Source organism: Chironomus tepperi, unplaced genomic scaffold, assembly GCF_022539635.2.
Source record: "Chironomus tepperi strain 1889 unplaced genomic scaffold, CSIRO-AGI_Ctep_v1 contig_85, whole genome shotgun sequence".
In the NCBI taxonomy this organism is placed as follows: Eukaryota; Metazoa; Arthropoda; class Insecta; order Diptera; family Chironomidae; genus Chironomus; species Chironomus tepperi.
The window spans coordinates 691,219-717,256 of record NW_027226207.1 but is presented as its reverse complement, the minus strand read 5'-3'; the positions used below and the strand labels follow the sequence as shown (position 1 = coordinate 717,256).

General features: G+C 30.0%; 1 protein-coding gene across 2 annotated transcripts in view; it reads right to left on the bottom strand.

The window, feature by feature from the left end:
• Window positions 1-914: 914 nt before the first annotated feature.
• Window positions 915-26,038, bottom strand: part of mura (murashka) — a 55,542-nt gene continuing 30,418 nt past the window's right edge. Inside the window, exons 2-9 of one of the 2 annotated variants that reach the window (XM_070634719.1) lie at window positions 22,753-23,094; window positions 11,337-11,670; window positions 9,508-10,231; window positions 9,289-9,449; window positions 8,869-9,182; window positions 8,614-8,798; window positions 8,414-8,526; window positions 915-8,309 (exon numbers count right to left, since the gene is read on the bottom strand). In XM_070634719.1, coding sequence (XP_070490820.1) covers window positions 8,232-8,309; window positions 8,414-8,526; window positions 8,614-8,798; window positions 8,869-9,182; window positions 9,289-9,449; window positions 9,508-10,231; window positions 11,337-11,670; window positions 22,753-22,991 — 2,148 coding nt within the window. In that variant the 5' untranslated portion in view covers window positions 22,992-23,094 and the 3' untranslated portion in view covers window positions 915-8,231. The remainder of the gene's footprint in view (window positions 8,310-8,413; window positions 8,527-8,613; window positions 8,799-8,868; window positions 9,183-9,288; window positions 9,450-9,507; window positions 10,232-11,336; window positions 11,671-22,752; window positions 23,095-26,038) is intronic. The other variant, XM_070634720.1, reaches the window with a different exon arrangement.

The window sequence follows — 26,038 nt, the reverse complement described above, 5'->3', positions numbered from 1 at the left end:
ACTCAATAAAATCTCTGTCAACATTTATGTGACTTCAAATTGGCAAGATGACTAATTTTGACTTGATTGCGACGAAAAACTTTGCTGAAAGTTAAATAATCCTTTTTTGTTCAAAAGTCATACAAATCCTCTTATCATCAACTCAACTTTGACATCGTCATCATAAATATTTTATGTAATTTTCTGAGTCAATTTAGATTCTTACACAAACTGCTTTTTTAGATGGAAATCAATACTTGAATTGTGATTCTATTGATATAAAAATTCAATTTATGCTGATACTTATTGAAGTTTTTATTCGTGAATTTATGTATGTATAAATATGCTCAATTGCAATTATTTCAATTGATTTTATCTTCCTTACTACTTTTAATACCTTTTTACTGACGGAAATGTTACGATTTGATATGTTTATTGACAATTAGCCAGAGATTATTTAGTTATTAGCGTTATTGGACTTATAGAACTATTAAGGATACAAAACAGCAATTGCATATTAACAAATGAGAATAATTAAAGAACTTCCTTACGGATTTAAATTAAGATAATGTTTATTCTTCGAAGTTTAATGCAGACTAAAATATTCATAATAAGGGGCCAACAACTTTAAAAGGGGAGAATCAACTAAATTTAGTTGTAAATACAATTTGAATATTAAACGACAGTTGACATATTCTCAACAAGACCATTGTGTAAATGGCCGTCCAATAGTAATTTGGATCTACATTGATCCAGGGATAACTAAAATAGCAGATGTAGAAACATATTTCATAGAATGGTTAGGGTTGAAAGTCATGTTAAAGAAACCTTCGAAACTTACAACCCACAAAAATTCCAATTACTAGCTGCAAGCTACCTGAAAAAAGAAAAATAATTCTCAATTTTCCTTATCATAAAGTATTATAAACAACATATTTTCTTGTGTCTTGATAACATGAAGAAAAATATTCATTTTTTATTGCATGCAAAAGCTCATATATGAATTACATGATACATTTTTTATAACTTTATTCATATTCTTTCCTTTCTTATGTGTGCGAAAAACTTTATTATTACATTTTTTTTTGTTTTGTCTACTGCTACTGCCGAGAAATAGATTGTAGCTGAACAAATTAAATTGTACAGCATATATGAATTGTTTTTGAAGCATAAGGAAAATTAACTTTTATATTCTATTTTGATACATAAATTCATTCTTGTAATCGACATTATGGGAATTGGTAGTGGGAAATGAAAAAAAAATTTTCAATTACAAACTGCAATTTTGACCATTCACAAAAAAATTTACAGCACATAACAAATTGCAAAATGAAAATGTGGAAAGAAGTAAAAAAAAAAAAAACAATTAAAGTTTTGTGAGGGAAAACTGTTAATACACATAAGCATATAGGATTTATTGTAATTGTTATTTAGGCCAGTGCTTTATCCCACCTATGTAGGCAAATGGTAATGCAATGATGAAGGCCAATATTTTATTGAGCTGCATGGGAATTAACTGAGCTGTGGTATTTAAAGTTGTTGTTTGCATTGCCGTTTCCAATATAATTTTTTGGTGCTATTTTTTAATGCTAATCCATCCAGATATGAAAATTGTGTGCAATCCTCTTATCCATTCTATAGTAATAATGATGACAGCTGAGTGGGTTGAGCAGATGCAAAGTCTCTCAATGCAGACATTGAATTTCATTTCAAAACACTTCTCAGTTGTTACCTTTAAGCAATAAGCATCACCGTTACATCGTAGTTGACCTAGAAACTCACAAAACAACCGTGGGTGTTGGAATAATAATCCTTGCTTGAGTTTATTTAATATTATTACAATTTTTTAATATACATTTCTATTTTGAGTGATTTGTGCAAGGCAGATATGCAATTTAAATATTTCTTGTAGATTCTTGTAAATGCTATGATTGAGGAAGAGAAGAATTTACAAATGAAAATGGTTTTTTTTTAAATCTCAGCGTGCATATAAACTTTATTTTTTTATTATTAGTTCATTTATTTCGATATTTTTATAGCATTACATAAGTTTCTTAGTATATTGGAGATGTTCACAATTGACTTCGATCAAAATGAGACCTTGGGGCACTCTAAATGGTAGGAATCGAGCTCTGTGCAGAAATTAACATTTGTAACGGTTTTTCGAAATTCAAATTTCAAAGTAAGATCTTAAATTCGTAGCCAACTTCAGTTATGTTTACAAATGAAATTTGAATTAAATTAAAATCATTAATTATCGAATAAAACCAGATTATACAACTAGAGTAAGCTCTTACAAATGCTGCTAAAGACCAGATCACTTAGAGACATCTTGAGTCGACTCAAAAGTGAACATCAACCGTAAAATCGTTGAAAAGTATTATCATTATAGAAATAAATCAAATTGAGGGTTCATTCAGGAATAATATAAGCTTAATCTAGATTACGAATATGTTACCTCTGCCTAGGTACGCTATAATTCAATTTAAAAAACATCAAGAACACTTTATTTAAATGCAGCAAAATACACAGACTAAAAGAGATAGGGAGGAATAAGAAATCTAAAAAAAAAAGTCATTCAAAAACACCATAAACGAGATCATAAATAAATTTAATAAGCAAATTAGTATTTTTTTGTTATTAAAAATGTCTTTTTTATTATAATAAAAAAATGAAAGCTTTCTAACATTTACTTATGCATTAAAAAATTATTATTTGGTAACTCTTATCCCAGAAAATTTAAAATTTTGTTTTACTCTAACTTTGTTTTTTGTTATTACATTGGATGAAAAAAATGCGCAAAGTGTAAATTATACTCATATTTTTTTCACAATTTTTTTTTAATTTTTTTTTTTCGTGTTTATAAATCTTTGGGAGAAAAACAAGAAAATGCGAGAAAATCAACTAAGCAATAAACAGGAAAAATAACAAGTAAATTTTATTGCCTATATCCGTAAACAAGAAGGTACAAGAAATTATAATAATAATCATAAGAAGGATGTGGAGGTGGAAAGCTCGTTAAAATTTATATTCAGTTTCGTTTCGACTACCAAAATTAAATAAATTGAATGAGGGGTTCATAAGAACCGAAACATGGCGTACAGCTTTAAAGCAATTAAAAGGAATAGTAATTGATTTAATCACATTATCTTAACGCTAAGCTGACAGAGAAACGAGCGTGTTTGGAGATAGAAATAAAAGAAAAACTTAACTAAATTAAATTGCAATTATACGGAAGAAAAGATAATAAATTTAAGACACGATGATAAGGTGAGAAAATTCGTTTATATCTAAAGTTTAGTAATTAAGAAAATAAGGCAGAACTAAATAAATTTGAATTAAATGCTTCTAAAATAAAATGTTGAACATTTCTTTTTTATCTCCTTTTCTTCTCGGGTAAGCTCTTAAATTTTTATGCGATTGAGTTTATTCGATATTTTTATGCAGCTCTTCTGGATTGGAAATTTTCATCCTTGAACTTATACATTCAATAATCCACACGACAAGTTAGAATTTAAAATGTGTAGAGTGGAAAAGTCCGTTACAATTGTAAAATTTGAATTTTATTGAACTTTAAGTTCAAAAAAACTGTTAAAATTGTAAAATTTGAATTTTAAGTTCAAAAAAGACCGTTAAAACTGTTCAAAACTGAATCAGAAACTTTCAATCCAGTAGAACTACAGTCTATCTACAAGAAGGATATCGTAACTATTGAAACATTTCTCTTCATTAAATGCTCTTCTGTATTTTTTGGTGTTCATTTTGGAATCGATTTATACATAATTAATTTTTATAGAAGAAAATTTATCCAATTTTTCATCAAAATCCTCTCGCTCTCATGCTTAATAGCTTACCCACTAAGTAACAAAATTCATTTTCAGAATAATAAAAAAAGAGAATTTGAAGTAAAAATAGTCTTAAATATTTCCCATCACCAGTAATCATAATTAAAAAATATCCACAAAAAAGATATGGATTCATTAATATTAACATTATCAATACATAATCATAAAAACACACGAGAGATATATCACTTGATGATTTTAATTTCTCACAAAAAAATGTAAATAAAATGTCACGAAGAAAAAGCGAAAACATGTGGTGAATTAATGGCACACTCAAAATGATTATTTTAAAGAAAAATGTGTAAATTTTCGCAGCATGAAAAATATCTTCTTTTTTTTGAGAATTTTTTTTAAGACTTGATGAAAGCTTAATGGAAAGTATACGTCAGTATGTATGGTTTTCTCATTTTAAAAATAGTTTTATAGACATATGCAGTCAGGTCAGAAGCTCAAAGTAAGAAAATCTGTCTTTTGTACTGAAATGATGTTTTTTGGCAAGATGAAAGTTTATTTTCCGTAAGTTTATTGCTGGCTGTAGAATATTATAGGCCAGTGGTGGGCAACCTGTGTGTCGTGGTACCAACAAATTCAGGAAATTCCATAAACTGTCCATATGCCATGTACGGTGTCTTTCTAGATTCACAATCAGGGTATACCCGAAAATACAAAAGGTTGTCCACCCCTGCTACAGCCAATAACTGAACATTCGTTAGAAGTGCAATTAAAATTTTTAGTTTTTATCAACAACTGTTGTAGGTCAAAATAATCATCACAAATTGTATACTGAGCTCACGATTTACATTTTCAAGCAAATGCCAGAAATGTCAGTTCAGATATTTATGTGACTTGCTTATTTAGACTTTTTAGTTAACTGAATGATAATAGTAATTAAAAATAATGAGAGAATCGTAAAAATTGCTGATAGACTTATTTGTAACATATTTTGAACTACTTTACTTTTTCTTGTAGATCGTTAAATTTAAGTATGTATTTCTCGGGTAACTGAGACTTGAGTTTATATCAACTGAAATTCAACCGACTAGATTCTTTCTATAATTAAATTCTGATTTATTGAATGTCAACAGATGTCAAAACTTTCTTACTTCTTGCTTCTGCCAATTGATGCAACTTTTTCTTTTCAATATAAACTTTGATTTGTAGCTTCACTTTGATTTGATTATTCGAGACCTTCCTTTGTGGTTTATGACATGATGAAATGTTATATCAATAGAAGCAGCAGCTGCTTAATGATTGACAATATCTGTCAATATGACTTGAAGATGCTTACTCAGAAGGGTAAGCAGTTTTGTGTTTTATGACTTTTTATAGGGATTTAGTAAAAATTAGATACACTTTGAGAATATGCTGTGCTGTCGCAGCAAAACATGAATCTAAATCATATATTGACGAATCCCCAACTGCGAGTGTAAGGCTTCTGTGCAAAAAAAAAAAAGTTTCAGAATACCATAAATCTCATTAATCGGTACAACTATCTTCGTATTAAATGTAGTTTGTTTTAATCTTCTTAAGCCTTCCCCCATCCACAATCGTAAAATATGAATCAATTTATCATAAATTTTAATGCTTTAAAATGATGTCAAGGCTTTCTGAATTAGCACAGCTTGATATAGCTTGACATAAATAGTATGTTGATAGAATCAACTTCAAACATTTCATGAACCACAAAGAAACCCTCTTCAAGTTTTTCAAAACAATTTTTCTGTATATGATGTAAGTTAATCGGTTTTCTTAATAGAAGAAGGAACAAGAAATATCGAAAGCAGCAATAAAAGAGATATAGATGCGTAATTTTTTCTCATGTCTTTAGCCTGGAAGACTTAAAGATAAGAAGAAACTAAAGAGTCGAAAGATGAAGGAATTTTCTTTTTTCTCAATTATTAACGTGTAAACATACATACATACGATTTTCCTAAATTGTTTATTGATTATTATTGCTTATATTTCACTTCACTTAACATCTTATAATATGTTGATTGATGTTTGAATTCATTTTACATTTATTTATTATTTTTATATACCTCGAAGCTTTAGAAATTATATTTTTTATATGCCATAAGAAGAGGAATCCTTTTTGAATTGAAATTATTTGTATACTTTTGTGTGCGGTTCGACAATTTTATGCAGATATGCATACATACGTATGCGCAACTTTGCGCATGTATGCGCAACTATACGCGCAAGTATGCGCACAGTTGCATTCAATTATCAAACTTTGATAATTATCAAACCTGATGTGGTTCTCAATGATCAAGTCAAAAATGCTTCCCATTCTTAATGTTTTTGCGTGTGCTTTTTCACATATTTCATTAATTATTTTTATTATTTATTTGGAATTGCAGGTGAATTTCACAAAATTTCGATTTTTCCCAGTATTTCATTGTTATGTCTATTCTAATGGTAGAGAAAAATACGATATATTAATTTAAAAAAAATCTATAATTAAAGATATTACATCATAAGAAGTAGAAAATCAACATGGTGAAATTATTCGTAAGATATATTCAGCCAGATTGATGTCATAGCAACTTTAATATACCGTTGAAAATCTCTATCCTTATTTAATTGTTTACTGTGTCACAACAAACATATTTTTCATATATATTTATATATATTATTTTCATCTTATAAATGTACTTCTTTTATCATGATAATTGGTATTAAATCTTTTCATGCAAAAAATTTTCATCTTATTATGTCTCATCTATTTAATAAAAAAGCGTATTAATTGGCCAGCAATTGTAACATTCAGGGAGAGCTGGTAACAATTAGCAAAAATACACGGAAAAATCTATGATTTAGTAAAAAAAAGACTTGTTCAATATCATCACACACACGCACGCCAATCAACATTCAGTGCATCAGGAATTGCGGTTTATTTGCTTGGTATTGTCGAGTAGCATGAGAAACTTTTATGGACCATACACTCATAATTTATAAAAGGAACATTTTCTTAAGGATAAATTGTAAGTATGGAGACATTATTATTGAGTATATGGACACAGCATACATTGTGTACATCACCTTGACCTCCATTAAATTTTCTCATGCTACTCAGCTTTAATGTTTTGCGGAACTAAAAAAATTCTTGTGTAATTTTATTGAAAATGTTCGTTAAATATTATATTTCATTTATCTCACAGTCATTGCATAGTATATCCATATAGTTGTATTTAGGTATAAAAAGAGATGATATACAGCTATCAAAAAAAGTAGTAATGCGATCAACAACAAACAAATATGAACGTTCAATTTCAGCTTGTTTCCAAAATTATCTCTGAATGATGAGTAGTACTGACTCCTAGCATGACTAGCATAATGCCTGGTTTCATGGCTAGAGAATGTTTAATCTAGCAAATTAGTTTTGTTATGACTATTTGTTGGAAAAGTTCGTTTTTGATTCTGTTCAGTGGAAAGTCATGTTTTTAATCAGGCATTATCTAGTTTGTCTGTATGCTGGAGTACTTTAATTAAAGAGTAAACCCAAAATTATGGTTAAAAATTATGGAAACTTTAATATTTCATAGATAATCGTTGTGTCGCTTTATGACAGTGTTGTCCAAATTGTGTGGTGCAACACAATATTTTAGTGTGTTAGCGACACATATTAATGTGTTAGCGACACAACATTGTATTGTGTTGTCGACACACCATTTTAGTTTGCTTGCGACACATACTAGAGTACTTCCGCGTGTGGTTTCGGTCGTGGCTGACCACAAAGGTGAACCGAAGCAAAATAAAGGTTGGACAACACTGTATTATGTAATATATTTTCCACATTCATCAGAAGTGATAAGATAACAAGAGAGGATGCATGTGACACATTTACAGATCAAACTGAACCTCTTTATCATGAATAGAATTGGAATAGAACGAAATTTTGAGTGAGGATAGAAAGTGACATTCACGAAGCATTTCAATAAATTTATCATCATCCATTTAAATGTCTAACAACATTTTCATTATCATCATTCGGAAATTTTCTACGCAATTTCACAAAAAGCAACAGAAATCTCTTTAATTTATATGCTTTATGCTTCTGCTTCGATTATTAAATATTTTAACCATTTTTCATTCAGAGTCTGAATTAAAAAACGAGAGATTTTTATCCACTTGATGTCGCATTTCTTTCACATGATTTAATTATATTAATTTTAACAATCCAAAAAAATATAAATAGACGTATACATCAGCCAGATTCATATTTCATTTCACTTCCACCATGCTTTCATGTTACGCGCTTATTTCATGCCAGCTAATTTTTCTTTTTTTTCCTTTGCGGCATTTTTCCATTAATTTTCGTTACATTTTTATTATATAGAATATTTATATAAATGAAATTGAATTAGAAAATAAGAAGAACTTCCTCTTTTTTTTAGGTTAGTGTACTTATTGCTCTTCGCTACCACTCTCGGATGAGAAATAATCTGATGCATTTCCGCGACATATTGGACACGTTCGATTAGACTGTAATGAAATTGAGGAAGAAAGAAAAGTGATGAAAATTCATCTATAGCTACTCATGGATGCTACTTAGTTCCCATAATATATGACAAAAACATAAAACTTACCCGCAACCATTTATCAACGCATTTTGCATGAAATTCATGTGAACATGGCAATACACGCAATGTTTGTCGTGGCTCAAAATCGCAAATGCAGATAACACATGATGTTTGGTCGCCTGTAAGCGATTGGACATAAAATTATCATTTTCATAACAGTTATGTGTTTATTAATTGAAAATTCATTTTTATAGTCACTGACATACCTGTATGAGTTTCAGCATTAAATTTATAATTAGGGAGTTGTTCAATCTCTAATCGTCCAAGTCCACGTGGTTTAGCTTCACCAAGACGTTCAGCTAAACTAAGAAGTGCTTCATAATTCTCAGTTTCATTGGAATCAGGAGAATAAGTTTCTGGTTGACCGTATGGCGACAATGGAAACATGGCTCTGTGTGTGGGAAATAGCAATTAATCAATCATATCTGGCATAGCTGTCAGTTAAAAGTATCAAGACTTACAAGAAATTAAGTAAAATTCCGGAATAAGCGGATGCAGTTTGTAATGGCAATGGAGTTTGGTGTGGAATATGAGCCTGTATTTGACGTGCATGTAAATGTGGTGTTGGATGTGTAGGCGACCAATGGAATCGTGTAAAGTTTCTTCGTGCAGCCGTTATACGTCTAGCTGTACGATGCAATAATTCCATTTGATTTGGTCGACCCTCAGTGGAAATGAAAATCGGTTGTGGCGGTGAAATTTGTGCCATCTGTGTTGAATTAAAATGCGTTAATGGAGTCACATGATGATCAATTCCTTCCATATGTAAACCACTCTATAGTAATGAAGTCAAGTAAGAGCATTGGAGAGGAAGAAAGAGATATAGACCAAAAATACAATTATTTCCTTTCGAATCAATTTTCAATTCAGCAAGTAATCACCTGTTGCGCCAAATGTTGAAAATGTGGTTGATGATGTGGTGTTGCTGTTATTTGTGTATGCGGTTGCATGAAATGATGTCCATTCAAATTACAGGCTTGAGCAAATGGTTGCGAATATACATTTTGCACTTGACATGGAGGCAAATGAGGAGCTGCTGGAGCTATATATAAAGATACATGTCATAAAATACGCCTATAGTTAAAAATAGATATCCTTACATATTGATATATGTGGTGCTGGATAAGTCCAAATTTGCTCATGATGGCTTAATGGTAAGCTTACTGGAACTTGATTCATTTCCATCATATGAGACGTATGATGATGACTATGATGCGGTGGTGAAGCTTGGAAAATTGGTGTTGGATTAATATCCCATGGACGTGGTGGTTGCTGAGATTGCTGTTGCTGATCACGGAATCGTTGTCTTCGAATTGGTGGCGAATGTTGTTGATTCATATTATTATTGTTATTATTAGGATTTATATTATTATTATACTGTCGAATTGATAATCGACGATTTAGGTTAATATTATTATTTGGATTATTATTAATAATGCTATTATTATTATTATTATTATTATTGATAATATTATTATTTATGTTGTTTAAATTATTGTTGCCGTTATTGATGTGGTAACCATTTTGATTTGATTGATTTTGGTTTTGCATCATTGGATTATTATGGGAATGAGAGTTATTTTCCCAAATTGTCGGTGGTGATTGACTTGGCATTCGTTGTAATCGTCTCCGCTTTCGAGAAGGACTGTCCGACTTCATATTTGGTCCACCATTGTTTTGATTCTCCTGATAATAGTCATTACTTGAATGAGGACTTATCCGCTCTCGATTATTCATATTATTATTTCGATGACCGTCTGATGGACGATTATCCATCATCATATCTGAGCTACGATGTGACGATGACGATGAATCGTAGTGATTCTGTGGGATTTTAGCAAAAAATAAGAGGATTAAAATTTATTTTGGGTATGTTTTACTTAGAAACTAAAATAACAGATTAAGAAGTATAAATTATGTCAGTGGTGTACAACCTGTGTAACGCGGTACATTATCGGAAATTTTATGAATCGCATACTGTGTACGGTTTTGTCTGCGGCTTTACAATCAAGGTGCACCGCGCATAAAAAGGTTGCCCACCACCGGACTGCTCAAATACACAGAAATAGAGAACATTTTATTTCCCAGAAGGTCTATAAATGACCACAAAATTGAGGTTTTCTTGAAATGTTTCATCATCCGGAACTATCAAAGAACCAATTCTTTAGAAAAATGTGATATGGGTGATTCTCCACAGGGGAAATTGAAAAAAATTAACTTAAAATTGAATTTTTTTCTGATTTTTGCACTAAAACTATTCTAAGTTTCAGTTTTTCAAGTGTAATTACACATTTTCTATCATATAATTGAATTACACAATTCTGAAACAGCTTATTTCAAGAGATATTTTGATAGTTCGGCTAGGTGCTTTGTGACCAAAAGTTGCATTTTGTGAAAATTTTTATAGGGGAATCAATATTTATTCATTAAATGCTTATTCTTCAGTCATGAAATGCATATCAGTTGATAGTTTTTGAACTGTTCCATCATATTTATGGTTCAAAGTTAATCAATAAAGCTTAACTAAGGAGAAAAATCGATTCTCCGAACGTCAACTTTTGGTCACAAAGCACCTTTTGCAAACTTTTCTCCTAATCCATGAAAAATTACAAAATTTTGAAAACGAAAAAGTAAAATTCTTCATTTGTGCTTAAGTTTTACACAGGTTTTAATAAATTATGCAAGTATAATTAATTTTATAGTTTTTATCAGTTTTATACTTTGAAATTATAAAAATTCGAAAAGATATTGATAAAAATATTTTTGTGATCAATAAACAAATAACCTTGGATTAAAATAGCTCATTTTTCAAAATGCAACCGTTTGGGAGAATCACCCATATGTGAACCGGTACAAAAGTCATCATAATTGATTGATGATATCGATAAGACTAAAGACAGACATATAAGAAATTGAGAGAACAACTTACCATCATGGAATTCATTCGTCGATCATTCATCATGTTACGTCGATCATTTTGCATTCCCGAGCCACCAGGCCGTGATGAATGTGGCTGTTGGCTTCTGATAGTATCCATCAAGTCATCATAATTAGGTATAAGGATGCGTAGTTGATGTTCAATCGTTGGCGTTGATGTTGATGTCGTTGACGTTGATGATGAGATTGACGTTGATGTCGAATTTGTTGATTTCGCATATGGATTCAAATTATTTAAATTATTATTATTGAAATTTTCAGAACTGTTTGTTGTAATTAAGTAGTTATCTTTTTGATGTGAACTATTAATATTAATACCATTCTCACTGACAAAGTTTGATTTCAAAGTTTTTTTGTAATTTTTTTCAGTTTTTTTGTTTATAGACAAATGATAATAAAATTAAATAAGAATAAACACGAGCACGAGCACAATTTGATAAACAAAACGCAATGGTTGTTTTAATTAAAATATAGTTTTTGTTGATTAATATTTTTTTTTTGGTGATAATTACAAGATGGTGATGTGTAGATATGGCAGGAATCAAAAATAATTCAAGTTTTGTTTTGTTATTTACACAAAATAATAAACAACGTAAGTATAAATTTTACAGCCAAAGTCCAATCAAGTTTTTATTTTTTTTGCATCAATTTTTTTACACATTTACCCCCAAAAAAATATGAAAAAATAAACATAAAAAGAGAAAAAAGAAATAAAAGCATGCGCTATAGATTAAAATTCATCTTTTTCTAAAATTATATTCTAATTGAAATTTTTTTCTTGAGCAATGTGGGTTCCACTACAGAGCACAACATCTAAATAACTCTTGTAAAAAATAAGCGACTCGAAAGGATTCTCCTAGAGATAAGAAATGAGAAAAAATGTCTTTTGATTAAGTTAACAACTTTTTCTTTGGTTACTATTCTATGCAAAACGTGCTTTTAAAGATAAGAAACGTTATTTATTCATAAAAGATGAAAGAGAATGACAATTGCATGATATTCAAGACAATTCTTATGAAAAAGTTTATTAATAATTCTCAGCATTATCAGATTAAAAATTATAATTCATGTAAGCATCTACGATTAAAGTTATGTGACAATTCATTATCAAATTTTCATTTTGTAACCATTCAAAAGTTTTAAAACTTGGTAACCTTTGAAAAAAAAAGTTTAAAATTCAAAATTTCAAATCATTGTTTACAATTTGAAATATCTTGATTTTCAAAATTTAGTCCTTTTTGGATCTAATAGCTTGTCATGGTTTCGATCTTTTGTTAGAATAATGCCCAAAGTTATGTATTTAACATGTTATGAGCTTGTAAAATGTGTAGAAAGTACTTAAATTTCCAATTTTCTAAAATTTGTTCCAAAGTTGTACTAAAAAACAAATCCAAATTTTAGTACACGTACTCTAAAGTTATTCTTAGATTTGAACAAATTCACGAAAAAATACAAAACTCTTTTTGAATTTCCATTAAAATAGAATTGCTTTTAATAGATTTTCGGAAAATGCCAAGTAAACAAATTATTTATAAAGTTCCTATTTTTAAAAAGTCATAAATTTTGCTCAAGAAAAAAATTTCAAAATTTTTGCTTAAAAATCATCTCCGTCAGAAAATTAAGTGTAAATTAAAAATTATATAGGTGTGTATCATTGTGTAAACTGCAATGTTAAACTAAAATGAAAGAAAAATGTAATTATATTATGTCAACAATTAGATGCATTCTCAATACTTCCATTAAAATGGTTTTTATATTACTTTTACAATATTTTTTTTGTCAGCACCCATCAGCCAAGTTTTGTTTTATTAATTTTTTTACGGTTGGTTTTGTTTTTTTGGTTTGCAATAATAACAACATAGCATTCAGCAGAGAGAAAATATGTGACTAAATTTCATGTTTTACTTTTTGGTACTCAAACCCATCGTCCAAAATAAAATTATATAAATATGTAACAAAATATTAGAATAAAATTACACAACATCACTAAACAAGCAAAAGTTTTGGATTTCTCTTCACCGAATGCAAAAAATAAAATAATTAATTAAACAGATGTTCAGCAATGTGCTGTGTCAGTAGGTCTACTTGTTCGAGTTTGATGATTTATCATATTTAGTTTATGTCCAAAATGATTTGCTAGTCGAGTGCTTGATTTATTCAGTTTTAAAATGTCAAGTCAAGGGGGTGGGAAGGCAAAGGCTCAGGGGGAATTAGGGATTGAAGGTTCGTCAAATTTCTGATGGCTACGTCTTTGCTTCTATTAAGTGTCTGAATATTGGGGAAAAGTTACCCGGAAAGCACATGACGAAAATCTGGACAACGGCCAGAGTGACTCTGACACAATGCCAGTTTCGATGAATTCCGATCTCAATTCAATCTGAGACCGGATTTTCAACAATTTCTACACAATGTGCCTTCCGGGTTAATAGACTGTATGTATTAAGCATCAAGTTCATCCAAGAATATCCTCAAAAGACAATGTTCCAAAAGTACATCATAAGTCACAAAGAAACTAACAAGTCACAAAAAGTCATACAAAAATCATCGAACCGAATGTTTAAGACATTATTGACCCAGAACATGCTGTATTATTTATGAAATATAAGAATGTAAATGTATAGTAAAAAAGAATCACACATAATAAATATTTTATTTTGCTATTAAAGGAAATAAAAGGAAAGAAATGTCTCCATTACTGTAAAAAGCATTTTAATATCCATTCTCATTTTCATTCTCATGTAGCGGGAAGTGGAAATTCATAGAAAACAGAATGGTCACAGGATATAATATATATAGCCAGATAGGATAGGCATTTTAAAACGTTAAACAGCACAATGAAATGAGCAACAATGAATGAAGCATTCATTCATACACACACTGTGTCCAGATTCCTTTTCACAGTACTTCCATCTTCCCTTCACATACTTTCTGCAAAAATGATGTAGGTGAAACAGTAGATAGTAAAAAACAATAATTTTTTGGTTGTTTTATTTAAAGGTGAACATCACTTGCTTATCAAAACTTATTTTTTTGCATCAGTCTTATATTTTATTTGTTAAACAACTTTATATGTATATATATAGATATTAAGAAAATATTACAAAAAAATTCATACAACTTTATTTTTAAGTATATGTAAATCTACAGATGAAATTATTTTAGCAATTTTTTGTATCATTTGGTAGCATAACACAACTTCCACTGCCACTTTTAATTAATAATGACTCTTTTAATGTATTTTTTTTTTTTGTTTTATTTGCATTACATCATAAAAAGGTAATAAAGTAATTAAAAGAAAATAGAAAGAAAAATAGGAAAGTAAGGATGATAAATTAAAAACTTATGAACATATAAGGAGCTTTCCCATTCACTTATTATTAAAAAATTATTTTATAATCATTCAATCGGTGAGCATTGAATGTGTCTACTACAGGATGTGCGGAATTCACAATAAATTTTATCAAATCTCTAAATAATATGTACAATTTTAGGCTATGATAATCATCCTAATATGATTGATTATAGTCTATTGAGCAACAAAATCCTATAAGCTGATTAAAAATTTCACTGATATACTTTTTTTATGTCCGAAAATCTAGAATCTGTTCAAATTATTGGGGAGGCGTTCATTTATTACGTTAAGATGGGCTATAACCTTTAGCTATTCAGATCATAGAGAACCAAAGCTATGATAGGGCGGTTGTTAAACGAGTGAAGCAGTCAAGCCTCTGTACTCAATAGATATACAGTATAACCAATAGATCTACAGTATAGCCACTCCTTGGACGACATTACAGCCTGTAAAGTGAGGCAATTTTAAATATAATTATTCTAAAAAGGACAAGAGAACAAATTTCCCATGCCGAGTCTCGAACCCATGTTCGCTTGGTCGGTTTGGAATGATTAAATTCCGAAGAACGAAGCCATTCCGGCACCAAGCCACTTCAACTCACTGTATCTTATTCAATAGATAATCTGAGAATTCAATCATACATATTTGAATAAAGTTTAACGTAATAAATGAACAATCCCAAGAGAGCTTGCTTGTATAATGACTATAAATAGCTACAAAAAGCATACAACCCCAAGCAAAACTTGACCTAACACAAAAAATTTCTTATTAATGAGATCATCAAAATAGCCAAGAGAGAAATTTCATCTCCAAAAAAGAGTTTTAAAAGCTATTATTTTGGTCAGATTACATATGAGCCGCATTAATGGCTATTATTCCGAAAATTAATTTTTCATTTTTCAAAAAATTAAATCAGCGAATGAAATTTCTATTTAAAATGAATCACATTGATCATCATCACTAGATTATAGTAATTTATTTCAATTTTAATTCAGTGGTGGGCAACTGATGTGTCGCGGCACACTAGTGAGAAATTGCAACGAACCATATAGCATGTGCGGTTTTGGTCGAGGCATATCATCAAGATGTGCCACAACTAAAAAAAGGTTGTCCAGCACTGACTTGGTCATTCGTGTTTAACGTTAAAAAAAGAAGAAAATTGAAAAATTTATTGTCAATTCCACAACATGTTAAATAACACAAAAAAGAATAATGTGTACATGTGGATTTTAATTATTTTTTAGCATTGATGGGATTGCAATTAAAAGATATGCAAATGAACAGGAAACAATGATGGGAATTTATATATGGAACAAAAGGACAAGAATGTGATTAATTTATTAGTAAATCTGTTCTTAAATTGTGAAAATAAAATAATTTTTTATCAAGACTATACCAAAAATAACACTTTAAATTTGCTTATAAATTTCCTTAAATTTAAATCCATTAACCAAAATTCTCTCAAAAATAAACAAATTAAAGGTCAAAAGAAATGATTAAAACTAACATGATTTTTACATCTAATTCATCTCATATCACTTATTTTTATGTATTGCTTTGCATTTTAAATAAAGTAAAGAAAAAGGTCACAAATAAAAGAGGTACAAAAGTATTAAAAAATGCATATCACAGGCCCATTTACAACAAAAATGAAACTAAGATATTTTCTCTCTCGTTTTTAGTTATCACATATCTTTAATTTCTAGCAAATCTCTCTCAATGAAATAAGAAATAAATAAATGGGAAATGAAATTTTTTTTCTTCATCTTTTTTTTCTTGTCATCACAAAATTGTTAAATTAGGTTTTTTCTAGTAAGTAAATAAAAATTCAGGGTGTGAAAGTAAAGCTTAATTTATTTGAAATTGAGGTGCTAAAAACTAGTTAGTGATATCATAACACTCAGACTGAGCTCAATGTCAACTCTGATTTTGTGTGGGAAAATTTTTAAATTTTAAAAACCGTTACAAAAAGTTTTTTTGAAAAAAAAATTGCCCAGAGCGAGAATCGAACCGTTGACTCTAGATTTCTAGAGTAGTACACTATCCTCTAGGCCACCAAACAAATAAATTTGGGTTGGTTAAGTGGCAATTTTTTAACTTAAAAAATTAAAATTCAAAAACTAAAGTTTTTTTGATAAAAACCGTTATTTTTTCAAAATGAAATCTCAAAAATTCAAATCTTTTGAAAAATTCAACAAAAAAAAGTACGAATCACAACAAAAAATAATTAAATTACTAGTCGCTAACTAATATTTTGGTAGCATTTAATAATTTGAGACTCGAACTCATATTTTGATCATGTCGAAACCTCTAAGCCATTACGGCACATTTTCTATATAATCATGTTTGGCAGATAACTTATATAAGAGTCATTTTCATGCTCAATTAACACCTCAATTCCGAATAAATCATCACGTCTACACCCCAAAGGAAATAAATTAATTACTTTGAAAAATGATGACATTAATTGAGATTAAAACTTGAATATTTTTGGGTGCCAGTTGCTCTACTACTAGATTATGTCTAAGTTTTGTTAGTAATGAATTTTCTAAAAATTACAGATTAATTTTCAATATGAAAAAGTTTTCAATTTTATGCAACATAAAAACAAGATAAAAAAGTGCACATTAAAAATTATTCACAGCCTATTCCATTTCATTAACACCCAAAAAAATACATCAGTTAGTCCTAATCTCATTAACGTGATCTTATTTTAAAGAAGGATAGAAGAAAAAAAATAAAGAATAAAAAAAGTACATGTAATGTAATATTTATAAAGAGTCATAATATCCAAAAAACACAAACACAAATTAAGAGTTTCATTTCTGATATACAATATATGCCAAAAGCAGCAATAATTAGGTTAATCAACGCTTTTTGCTGGTTAATTATTTTTATGCTAAATAGAAAAAGTAATGCTGTAATTAAACAAATAAAAATTAATAAATCCTTCCTTTACATATCCAGATAAATATAAAAATTATTTTATGTAATATATCAATAAAAGCACCCAGCAAGCACGAAACTAATGAAAAAAGTGAGTGTAATATATGTGTGGGCATAGATATAGAGAGGGGAAAAGGCGAAGGGGTAATTTTTTTCAATTTTAATTTCTTTTTAAATTGTGGATTTTATGAATTATAAAAAAGTGTAACCAAAACCATTATTAATACAGAATTTGCACTTTATATATATATAGTATATTTATATATATGAAAATATCTAATAAAATACATTTATGTATATATATATAGAATATCAATACATTAACAAATGGTTAGAAAAATTATGATTTTTTGTCATCATTTAATCATCTACTACAAGCCATTCCAAGTAGGTTTCAATATTTATATATATATATCAATTAATTAATTTAATTTTTCTTGATTTGTGTATTATCACTACTAGAGAGCAATTTCCAGTAGTTTTGTGCTCGCCGAGTGAGATTGAAAAAATGAAGTTAAAAAAATTTCTCAAATGCATTTTAAAATTCAGTTCTACAAACATGAAACAACTAAATAATTCATTGTCATGAGACGTACATGAAACAGACACATAACAATATAAATAACTTCATTTTTTCAACCTCATCATCATCATCATCATCATACATAAACACTCTTTATCTCTATATAAAAATAATAAATAAAGAATTTTTTTTTTCATCGAGTTCTTTTTCATTCTATGTCAACTAAAAAAAATTAAAGGAGGTACCAACAACTGAATAAAGAATGACAATAAAAAAAATGTTTGTTTTGAGTTAGAAGAAGGAAAAATAAGAAAAATACAAGAAAAAAACACAACGGAACGAATAATTTTTTTGAGGAAAGTCTAGAGCAGATGAAAGTGTTGAAATAATAATGATAAGGAACAAAAAAAACTTTTGAATTTTTCTTTTCATTGTTGCAGATTCCGAATGGATTGGATTGACCTAGCAGCGCACAAAACTTCTCGGAATGTTATTGATGTTACTTGAAAATGCTGGATCTAGAGCTTGGTCCAGTAAGACTATAAGAACTTTGCAATGAGCAATGTTAAGAGCAGTAGTGGGCAACCTGTGTGTCATGGCACACTAATGTGTCCAAGAGACTTATTTGAAAGTTCCATTAAACGCCATGTCTAGTGAGGTTTTGGTCATGGCTTACTACTAAGGTGTGTTCTTGTGCAAAAAATTTGGGCAGCACTGGTTTAGGGAAAAAAGGTTAAATAAGCTTTATGAGCTTTACGCTCCCTAACAACATCCGCAAGATAAAAGCTCTTGACACGAAATCAAGAGGACATGGGTCCGAATATTACTCGAACTATGATTGTCAGGAAGTGTCTCTAGAACTCCCTTGCAAGTAATAAGCTTCCGGCAATTAGAAAAAATTCCTCAATATGATGCTATCTTGTCCACATAAATTCTTCTTAAGATGTCTATAAATTTGAATATTAAGCTTGAGATAAATCTCTAACTACATAAAATTTACCGCATAATCCTTTTTGAAGCTTGACATATTAGGTGATTAATAATAAATCTTTCAAGGGGTTTCTAAGATCTATAAAATTGCTGCCTCAAAGACAGATTATCTGTACCATCAACCTCAATCACTTAATTGCTCGACGAATAATCAAAAAGCGTCAAAAATTTGTCAAAACAAATTCTTGACTATCAAAGCATGAAAATAATTTAGCATAAAAGATAGCTTAATCTAAAGGAACTTTATAAATGTGTTTGGGGTCAATGTCGAGTAGAAAGAGGAAAAATGGAAAATTATAAATGCGATAAGAGGAAGGAACTTTATTATTATTATTTTCATTCTGAATTATCTGAATGAAATACTTTTTTATTCGGTGACGAAAATTTCTTCCCTCAATTCAGTCTATCCTTCAATTATTTATGGATTCAAAACAGCAAAAATAAAGAATTTTTCTGCTTTCCGGCAGCAATTCTTAAGATTCTTTTGAGGAAAAAAAATAATAGAAAGTTTCTCATTTGGTATGGAATTCTATGAATATCCTCTCCAAACTGTGGGTGGGTAGGAAGAAGAAAGGAACAATTTTTTATGAACATAAAAGAGAAAAGTGCTGTTTTAAATATTTAAATTTTTCCTTAAAGCATTCTTTTTTTCCTCTTTTAGAACAACAGGATACATTGTGAATGACTGGATGTTAATCCGGCACATAGATCCAGGGGCGTAGACAGAGAGCCCTAAAGAGGGTGGGGTAGGAGTAGAGGACTATTCGGGATTCTTGTTACAAAAAACCCTTGGGGTATGCACTTATTACGTCACGCTTTTAGAGGGTGAGAAGGAGGTTATGGGTCGAGATCTTGATACGGAAGGGTGAGGGTGGCTCACTCAACCCCTTAAACACGCCACCTACTTAGATCATTGAAACATAGAAAATGCGCTCCATGCACTTCAGCATTTTATACTTGTTTTTCATAAAAGTTGCTTTCTCTCTCATTTCCACTATTTCTGTCTCGCTTCTTCCTTTCTTTCTCTGTACAATAACAGCAAATAGAACCCAAAATGAGATGCGAAAAATTGCTTTTTCGGACACAACAATTGAAAGAATATAACAATAATAATAATAATGTTAAATACATAGAAAATATATTGTACATATAAAAAAAGAGAGGAGAATGGATGGGTCAATTTCATTGTACGAAAAAACTCATATTTGCAGAAAAATTAAAATCACTAAGTGAAAAGAATGTATGTCTATGCTTGGGTACATTGTTTATATGAGCGAGGCGAGGGGGGGGAATTGCAAGTAAAGCATTATGATGAGCTTCGTATTAAAAATAAATGTGAATAGAAAATTAATTTAAGTGTATACACATAACATGAAAAAAAGTTTGACAATTTCTAGCATTTCAAACATAATTATTATTTAAATGTTGCTAACGAGAGCAATAAAACCATAAAAATAAGTTTCAAAAATATTAAAGTTTAATAATCGGATCGAGAAGTTTTCCACCGCACTTTTAGGTTCTGCTCGAGTACGATGTGAGTGGAATGATATAAAAAAAAGTTTAGTTTTTTGCATTGTAAGGCAAAAATTTTTTTCCAGCATAAAATCTGCATATTTCAACAGATCAAATCGAAACTGTCAGAGCATTCTTTGCTTTTTGGATTTTCATATTAAATCCAAATGTATTTTAATTAAGTTAGGAATTTCCATATTTGGACGAAAATTATTGCTTGAACATGTACTATTTTAGCAGATGAGAAAGTGAGAGTTTTGTGGATATAGTTTAACCCGAGTGACATAAATGAGTAAGGCTTCAACTTGGAGCTTTTAATGTTTCGATAATGGAAGTTGCAAAATGGAAGCTGCCTCAGTTTGATAGCCATATGAACGTCAAACTGATTCAACCTATTTTTAACATAGCCTTAAAAACTCCTTGGCAGAGCCTGCATCATTTGTGTCACTTCACTCGGGTAAAGCATGCCAGAAATTGAGCAAGAACAACATAAGTATCTGTAAGACATTAAATCTTTTCCTCACCAAAAACTCAATGCACAACTCCAAAGAAACGCCTACTTTACTAAACTGACAGAAATTTTCAATGAAAAAACTTACAAGGCACACAAAATTATGAAAAATAAAAAATTCTTCGCATAACTTAACCGAAATGTATGCACATTAAAATAAAAAGAAGAAGTTCGCAGTTTTCTCGAGAGTTAAAGAGGAAATAATAGATACACGTAAAATGCATGATTGCAAAATTATAAGAAAAAATGTTTAAAAGCGTGAATGAAATGTGTATGAATTGTAAAGTGAGAGAGAAAGCATTCTTCGAATAATTATAATATCTGGGTATTTCAAACGAGAAAAAAAAGAGTAGATGTTAAAACACAAATGAGTACTTTTTTTCTAATTCAGTGCAGCTGCTCAATCACCATTTAAAAAATGTTTGTACTTTGAAAAGAATTATGCACAATTAATAAAGAATCTTGCGACAAGACACATCATGAGGTTAAAAAATTGAAGCTTTCTATGTTCCTATATTTATATAAACAGTCAAGACAGTCAATAAGGATGATAATTCACAAACGTATTCACTAAATTAGACAGATAAATTGAAAACAAATTCCAAATGTAATGATTTGTGTTTTTTAATTGTGTCTATTGCCAGTTGACGAGATCTTAGCCCGATCTGCACAAATTAATCATGTCGTTCAAGTGACTGTCACATGTCGTTCAAGTGACTGTCACATGTCGTTCAAGTGACTGTCACATGTCGTTCAGGTTGTCACTTGGATGCCATGTGGCCGCCATTTGAATGTCACATGAAAAAATTTTCATGTGTGCCGATCGGGCTCCCATCGAATTAAAAGTTTATTGCAAGGTCTTGTCGATTAAAATTAAATAAAATTTGAGGAATTAATCATGCGACAATCTAAATTTTCCATCAAATTAAGAACAAAGATCTCATTCCACTTCCAATAGACTTAAATTTGATCATTTAGAAGCTTTAATGTGTATGTGTGCTTATTGTGTATGAAAGTTTGTCTCTGACTTTCTCAAAAAAATTAATTTAGTCTCTGCATAGATAATTAACTAAAGAATCAAATAATTTGAAGATCACTGACTTGTGAAGATAACTTGACATTACCAATTCTATGGAAGTCTAAGCCCTCAACCAACAATAACAATTTCCACAGAATCAGTCAATAACTCAAAACTCAAATTCTCAATCTTAGCATTCAAAAAAAGTGCAAAAATAATTTTGAAAGTCCACTAAATTTCAAGTCTTCACGCCTTGCTATGCAAATTGACAAAATCAAGCTACCTTCACATCAAAACAAAAAAAAAAAATGAAAATCAAAGGCAACATAGAATAAAAATTTTGATTTTTCTTCTTTGGCGATAGAAAAATCAACAAAAAAGTTACAGAAAAATGGAAATTAAAATGGGGAAAAGAAGAATTTTGAAAAAGAGCTTCAGAGCCAAAATGCACAAATATGAAAGAAAGTTATAATCTTATCACTAAAAAATTTTTAACAGCTAAGAATTTATCTTATCTTATCTAAACAAGTAAAGTTAATTAAACTGCATAACTTACCCAGAATGAGAACTATTTCCATTATAGCAATCAAGATCTTTATTTTGATTGCTATTTCCGCCACCATTATTGCCATTATTATTACGATGACTATGATGTGATTGTTGATTTTGTCCAAATGATATTCGTTGCAATCGATGATTCATATTATTTCCCCCACGAGCACTACCACGAGAATTAATATACGGGCGACGTTGAATTTGTTGTGAATTCATCGTTATTGTATGATTTTGATTCATTTCCTGATCTGATAGTGTATTAATTAACTATCTCTCGTTCTATTCCTCTCCTGTATCTGAGTTTGATTATTTATGGCTTTAAGAAAACTACGTTATGCAGAATCTAAAATGAAATATAGAGAAGGAAAAGACAAACTTTAATAATAATCTCGATGTTGGATAAAGTTTCGCAATTTTTAATCGACGAAAAGCTATTTGTTCAGTCCTCAAAGTTATTCTTGCTGTCATTTAAAGATGTTGTGACTCCTCCTCTTCGGTAATTTTATGCTACTAATTTTATTTCAACTGAATGATCCGAAAAAGGTCATTTAGATTCAATTTAATTTATAATCCCCAAAATGTCCAAAACACCCAAAATCCCCAAATTGTCCAAATTCACCCTCGTTAGCTTATCAACATTCCTGTTTAAATGGCGAAATGAGTCGCTTTCATTACTTCAGTGGCCACTTCTATTTTTAAGAGCAGCAGTAATGAAAAGCACAAGAAGAAACTTTTTGATTCTCTCGACAATCGCGCAGAAAAGTTTTTCTTATTTTTCCTCATTTTCTTTCTTGTTTTGCTTTGAGATTTGCTCTCGAAAGCATTGTTATGAACCCAGTGAGCAGTAACTTCTGAATAAATGGTGTGAAAAACTGAGGACTTGTCAATAAGATTCAAATAAAAGAAGTCAATATCAGTGGATATTTTCCATCAAACAAAGGAAAACAAAAAGCTTCTTACTGTTTTCTTTTCTTTTATTTCTCTTCATCAAAAGTTTCACAAACTATTGAGTACGTACCATTGGGCATGACGTCACCCAGAAGAACAATTTTCTGTATTATTGATACTCCTTTTTGTTCCTTCCGAGAACAGATCCTGATACTGTTTTATAATTTATGACATTAAACATCTTGCAATGTACAATATTTCTCAAAAGTACACATAAACAATAAATTGTAGATGGAAAGGAAACTTTTTTTTTGTGTAGTTATAGATGAGGAAATAAGTTCCAAAAGTACTTTATGTTTTGCACACAGAGAAAAAAGGGAACGGAAAAGGAAAGTTTTTTAATAAAAAATCCAATTCAATTTATGAAAATTTCTTGATGATTTCTTCCAAATGAAAAATAAGAAAAAGTTTCCATTGTTGTGTAATTTTGCCTTTTTTGGTGCAATTTGCAGAGGTAGCGTGATTTAAAAGGTTTCAAGTATGGCTGCTCAGTCATCAATTTTAGAAAATGCGTCTTTAACACCCACACGAATTGTGAATTCAAAGCCAGTTCAAGTACAGCAATGTAATTTGTCTAACACAACATTTGGAAAGAAATAAAAGAGAAATTTCAGACAGTCAAGAAAGAAAAAGCATATTAGCATTTGATTTCTGTTCTCAGAAAGTACACGTGGATGTATGTATACCCGAGCAGCACATGTTTTTCACGACTACCACATAACATCCAAATTTATGGCAGTTAACGTGAAAAATGGCCAGTTAGACTCCATATAGCAACCACTTGGAATCCCATGAAAAGTTTGTGCAGATCGGGATACGCTTAAAATACAATACGAAAGCAAATCATTTGTGTCGTATGAGGACGAATGAAAAGGTAAAGTGTCAAGCCCTTTTTACATCGTCTTAGAAAGTCAACCCATCTTACATAACCTTCGTCCAACATCATACATCTCGATTATGTCTATACTCATATTCTTTTACGACTCGATTTAAGAGAGAATAGAGAGAAAAAATCAAGCATTTCTTTCAACATCATAGTAAGCGAAAAGTAGGATGAAAAATATTTTATGGCAATTTTATGGTTACTATAACTATCGAATCTGATAGAATTTTTTCATAATATTTAACGCATAGTGCTTGTTATCTCTCATAAACACACTTGCTAAGTATACTTTTCTGTTTGGTTTATTATCTCAAAATATGCTGCTCTGTGGCTTCTTATTGTGTGATATTTATGAACTTAATTAAATTTGGTCTGGTGTGGAAAGTTAAGGAGTCTATCGAGAAATTTTCAATTAACATCGACAGCTCATAACTGTCAATTAGAGATACTGATACAGATACTCATACTGTGATCATCTCAAATATTTTCCAATAAATTGCTTTTTAGCATAGGTATGCTAACAATATTATGAACATTAAGAAATTAAAAATCAATATTGAATATCGAAAACAATAATCGTAGATGATGGATATTGTGAACTTGGAAGAGAAGAAAATTAATTAGAAAATTACCTCAAGTCAGTAAATATTGAGACAGGTTGGTTTATTTCTATTTTTATTGACATTCTCCTACTCGAAAAATATTTGAGGTAAGGAATTCAGGATAATCAATAAAATATGGGACAATTTTCTCAGTTAACCTCAAAATTTAATCCAATTTTATGCTAAACGGTCCTGAAATAAATCCAATTGAACTTTATGCTCTTTCATAAAAGCTCAATTTTGAAAGCAATTCTTCTTTGATGCATACACGACATGAAAAGTTAGATAAATCGGAATTTCTTTGTCATTTCAATTTTATATGCTTCACTTCTTAATTTATTACATCCACCGCAGCACTAACTCATTGATCTCATGCGATAGAAAAAAAAAGGTTTTTTCCTTTTTCTGTCTCCTTCGCTTTCAGTCTTATTGTGTCAATGAAACGGAAAAGTTTTTATTCCCTGCTATGAATGAAATCAGGTTTGAGATGTGCAGGAGATGGAAGAGGGTGGAGAAGGAACAATTTATAGCGCTTATCAATAGAGACGATACATGGAAAACCAATGATTGCCTTATACATGTGAAACATGCACATGCTGTACATATAGAATATAAAATATAGATAGACTTTACCCACATGACTTTTTGTCCCTTTTCATTACTCTTCTTTTCTACTCTAGTTCTGCTTATGATAACATTTTCAATAAGAACAGTCTTTACATACACATAAACAGTACAATAAAAAATTCCGTCCATTTCTTATAAAATTCGCCTTCCTTTTCCTTTTTTCGTCATCACTGTGCCGTGAAGTATGATCGTATGTATGTCTATAGACAACAATTTATATTGAACGG